Below are 4,565 nucleotides of genomic sequence, written 5' to 3'. Positions count from 1 at the left end.
AGGAGCCGGGGCGGTGGTTGGGGACGCTGAGACCGCCCGGCCGGCCGGCTAGTCCAGACATGGCGAGAAACGAGCCAGACCCCAGAGCCAGAGAGTTCATCACTGTGAGATGAACTCATAATGAGAACGCAGTAGCAGGATGCTTCCATCCTGGCCATGGTCAGTGCTCCATGGCAAGCTGTTCGGTCTGGTCCTTTAGAAAACTGGATGTAATAACCGGTAAAGTCACCAGAAATGGGCCACCTTCCCACCCCGCCCCTTTCCAGGGAAATTATAAAGCCAAAATCTCAAAATCTGCTGTGAAATGTTCTGTTTCAAGTGGGGAGTTTTTAGATACCAGCTGTTTCCCAGAAGTGCCAAACCCCTGCAACAAGCGTCATTACAGAGTAAAATATGGGTGTGTGCCTGGCCCTGCTCTCTCACACCAGTGTGGCTGCAGTGGAAAGAACCTAATTCTGTTTATAACTGTCTCTGATGCCTTACTGAAGGGCGTGCTTGGTCGCTGCAAACCCCTGTAACCGCAGCGAGACAGTGCCGTGCCCGCGAGTGCTAAGCATCACAGGTTTGGACGTGCGGTTGCACAAGCGTGTCCTGCCCTCGGGATGCAGCACCCAGCAGAGCAGCCCGTGCAAGGCACTGCAGCTGGGACACGTGCCCCCTCTGCGCCCACCGCCGCCGTGCTGGTGGAACGGGCATCCTGGCAGCCGCGAGCGGATACCCGCTCCGTGCATCAGTTATCCTGATAGCCGCGCCGCTATTATGGTTTAATTAGATGGGAGAAACCAGGACTAGGAGGTGGTTGCTCTTTTGGTTGGGTCCGGATGGGGATAAAGAAAATCTTTAGACAACTCCCCGGCATCTCTTGCATGCAATTTCCTAGGTTTAGTTGAATTATAAATGGCTAAAACCTACTTTATTCAACATTATGTAGAGACTGTAAGAGCAAACTTCTCCAGACTAATTCTCCTTAAAAGCGGTCATTGCTCCCATTTTAGAGGTGAGCCTGTTTTAGTGTTGTAGGAATGCACTTGTGGGAAAGCTGGAGCCACCCTGTATCTCTGATTTGGCGAAGGCTGCCCAGCTGACCTGCGCCTGTCGGACCCGATGCACCAGCTATCTGCCAGATCATGTCCAAATCTGCTAGGAAGTGATTCAGTGAGAAGAGCAGCTGGGAAAAGGCTTGTTTCCCAGTGCCCTTGTAAATTGCTCTTGTTCAGTACACTGAGGGAGCCCCAGGAAGAGCCTCCGTGCCGTGCCCTCCTCCTGCTGCTGGGGGGCTGCCCGCAGGGCATCCCGGTGCCTCACCACCCTGCAGCTGGGCCGTGGTTTTCATTTTGTGATTGATTTTTCTGAAATGTGGAAAAGAGAAAAAATGTGAATGCAGTAACAGGACTGCCCACGCAAGCTTGGTCTGGTCAGTTTGGTTGTGTAAATGCGTGATTTGCCAGCCTGTCCGGCTGCGTGTCTGGGGTGCACTGGGTTCATGCAGATTACTGGGGAAGTGCCTATTGCGACCATCTCCAGGCAGAAGTTTACCTGTTGTTGTTTTTTTTTTTTTAAATCAACCATGCAATGGTTTATTTTTACACCAAAAGCTGACCTGCAACAGAGGGACAGAAAAATGTTGCTCACCGTTGGCTGGCATGTAGCACTTAGAGGTTGGTAAGGCTCTTTACTAGGGGGTCAGGGATGGTTAGCTGTGCCATGCCCGCGCTGCGCTGCTGGACCCAAGAGCAAGGAGGGGGTGCCCGTTCCTGGAGCTGCGGAAGGCTGGAGGAGGGCAGCCTGCAGGCTGCTGAGGAGAGCTGGTGTCTCCCTTTGTAGCTGAAGGCAAGCAGCACGCTCTCCAGATTTCAGGCTTCTGCTTTTCAAATCACACGCGTACAGTACCTCAGCCGAAGCACCCAGGGCATGAGCAGGATTGTGCTTTCTGGAAGAACTTTGCTAAACTCCTGGAAAATTGTCTCAGTAAAAAGAGGGACATACAAGTGCTTCCTGCAGGTGACCTGTACTTTCTGAATACAATGTTTTCTTTACAAGTATTTTATGCTTCTGCAAAGGTGTGTGAGTGACAGAGCCCTCTTTCTCTCCCACAGCAAACTCTGCAGCAGAAATGGGTGGAGTTGCGCTCTCTGCTCTTACAGGAACAGCGCTTGCTGCACGGTACGTCCTCGTTTCCGGGTAGGAAACCACAGCGCTGCTGAGTCCTTCTGTGGAAACGCTGTCTGATCAGTAAAAAGCAATTCTTTAATCTGATTTTCGTTTGCTTTCTTTTTCCCCTGTTAATGAAGGCATGGGGCTGGCCCCTGGGAAAGCTTTTTTTCCCAGACTAATGAATTTGGATGCTGCTTGACTAATGCAGACCAAAGGCTCTTTTGCGTGAGTTCTAGGAAAAGAGTTTCAAAGTTTTTTTCCATTCTTAATTTGGACTAATCAGGGGAGAGTTTTGTTTGTTTGTTTGTTTTATGGGTTGCCCAGGGAGCAGCTTTATTCTGCATGTCTGGGAAGGTGGGGGCAGAGAGCACGCCACAGCCAGGAAACAGCTTCCCATGAGGGAAAGGGGCTGCTCCCTGCGCTGAGATGCTGGGCATGACGTTTCCCTGTGCCAGCGTGTCACAGGCATCCTGCTCTCCGGCCTTGAGCAGGCGCCGGTAAATAACGCTCCTCTTCGGCTTCTGCTTCCAGGGGAGGTGAACGACAACGCTCTGCTGGGCGCACTGGAGCTGGAAGAGTCCAGCTTGCTTGATGGCTGCAGGACGCCGGGACCCCTCTTTCGGATGAAGCCTCGCTTCTCCAGCGAGAGCAGCTCCCGCAGCTGGCTGAGCTCGATGACCGTGGACAGCGAGGACAGCTTCTACCAGAGCGGCGCCTTCGAGGATTCAGCTGCAGAGAGCCTGAGCCGCCAGTCGAGCGTGGATGATGACTGCTTCTTCCCCAGGGATGGGGACAGTGCTGCTGGGAGGTCCTCCCTGCGGAGGAACCGCAGCATCAGCCTGGCCAGCAGCGGGTCCATGTCCCCGCTCTGGGAGGGGAGCAGCTGCACCAGTAGTTTTGGGACCCTCCCACGGAAAAGCAGGAGACCCAGTGTCCGAAAGCATCTTTTGAAATTCATTCCAGGCCTTCACCGGGCGGTGGAAGAGGAAGAAAGTCGGGTCTGACATCGCACGTGTCATCCTTGATGTCTGGGGCTCTGCATGTGGGACTGCTGCGTGGCCTGGGACGGAGGGCAGCAGCTCACCCAGAAGCACGCAGTAGGTGAAGCGCGGTGGCACTGCATGGCAGTCCTCCAGACAACAGTACTGATGATATTTAAAAAGCCCTGGGTTTTTTAGTTATTTTAATTTTTAATCAGACCACACTGCGGACCTCTTCATTAACGTGAAAAATGACTAACTCTGAAACGTGAAGAACCTTTGCAGAACTTCCTCAGCATACTTTAGCGTTAATAACAGTTTTTAATTAAATGCAAAATTGATAGCTATTTATTTCCTGTTACCAAAGTCATAGTCTTCCAAAGGTCTTTAATAAAGCAAGTGCTTCTACTAAAACGAGTGACAGGGTCCCGTTAGAAAGAGGATGGAGCCCAGAGCATACGACAGAGAGAGACCCTGGGCAGTAACGTTTTGAAACGAAGGGCAGAGATTTACCCGTGGTTTGTGGTGGGTGATTTACATGGGTGTGCTGGAGCGGGCCAGGAGCACACTTGCCAACTCCCCTGGCACGTGCGTGGCCGTCAGGACCCGTGCCGGCTGGTTCACCACAGGGCTGCCCGTGCCAGCTCCCGCTGCCTGTGCAAGGCCATTGCCCTGAGATGATGCTGCTGCTCGAGGACGTGCACGCTTGGTGTCAGAAAAAGAAAGGGTGAACTCCGCAATCCACTTCCCAGTCTCCAAAGCAGGGATCAGTTCCCCTGGTCAGCCGTGCTGACAGCATCGATAGACAGATTTACAAAGTAAACGCTGGCTGCCATCGCTTTCACATCTTTTAGCAGCCGTTGTATAAACCCTGCAATAACCTGGCTTATCAGTTGTGATCTGACCAGCTGCAACCTCTGCCAGTAGCTGATATCCCATGTCCTGCCAAACCTGTCTTATTCCAGGGGATTTGGAGTAGAAAGGACCCTCCTGAGCACGCCCTGGGCTCTTGTGCTGTGCCAGTGCACGGGAAGCCGGTGGTGTCTGTGCGCTCGCTGCCCTGAGCAGCTCCGCGTGTCCAGAGCAGGGTGCACTGGTCACCATGCACCCGTGTGGGCTCCTGTGTCAAACGCAGGAGAAGCGCGGTGGGGACCACCAGCAGCATTGGGCAGAGGTGCAAACAGGCTAGTAGCCCCTGTCGAGAGAGCGCTCCCCAGGGGAAAGGGGTGAGGAGCGTTGGTCTGCATGGTTTGGGAGGGAGACAAGGGGCCGGTGGCAGCAGCTGCCAAGGGGAGGGTGCAGGCAGTGGGCAGCAGGGAGCCAGCAAAGGGCGTCGGGTCTCTGTGCGTCTCCTGCTGCCCAGTGCGGCTCTGCGGTGCCCTGCTGGTTGCGGCACACTCTTCTCGGCAGTGACTGCCAGCCTTGCTAGAA

The 4,565-nt window shown here is 53.8% G+C and overlaps 1 protein-coding gene across 1 annotated transcript in view; it reads left to right on the top strand.

Annotated features, from left to right (window-relative positions):
* The window catches only part of CYTIP (cytohesin 1 interacting protein), a 12,773-nt gene extending 9,534 nt beyond the window's left edge, over positions 1-3,239 (top strand). Inside the window, exons 7-8 of the mRNA XM_009273154.2 lie at positions 2,097-2,163; positions 2,686-3,239. Of these exons, the coding sequence (XP_009271429.1) occupies positions 2,097-2,163; positions 2,686-3,158 (540 nt within the window). The 3' untranslated portion in view covers positions 3,159-3,239. The remainder of the gene's footprint in view (positions 1-2,096; positions 2,164-2,685) is intronic.
* The last annotated feature ends 1,326 nt before the right edge of the window (positions 3,240-4,565 follow it).

This window comes from Aptenodytes forsteri, unplaced genomic scaffold, assembly GCF_000699145.1.
Source record: "Aptenodytes forsteri isolate BGI_AS27 unplaced genomic scaffold, ASM69914v1 Scaffold174, whole genome shotgun sequence".
Lineage (NCBI taxonomy): Eukaryota > Metazoa > Chordata > Aves > Sphenisciformes > Spheniscidae > Aptenodytes > Aptenodytes forsteri.
The sequence above is the reverse complement of the archived record's forward strand: the minus strand, read 5'-3'. Positions and strand labels throughout refer to the sequence as shown.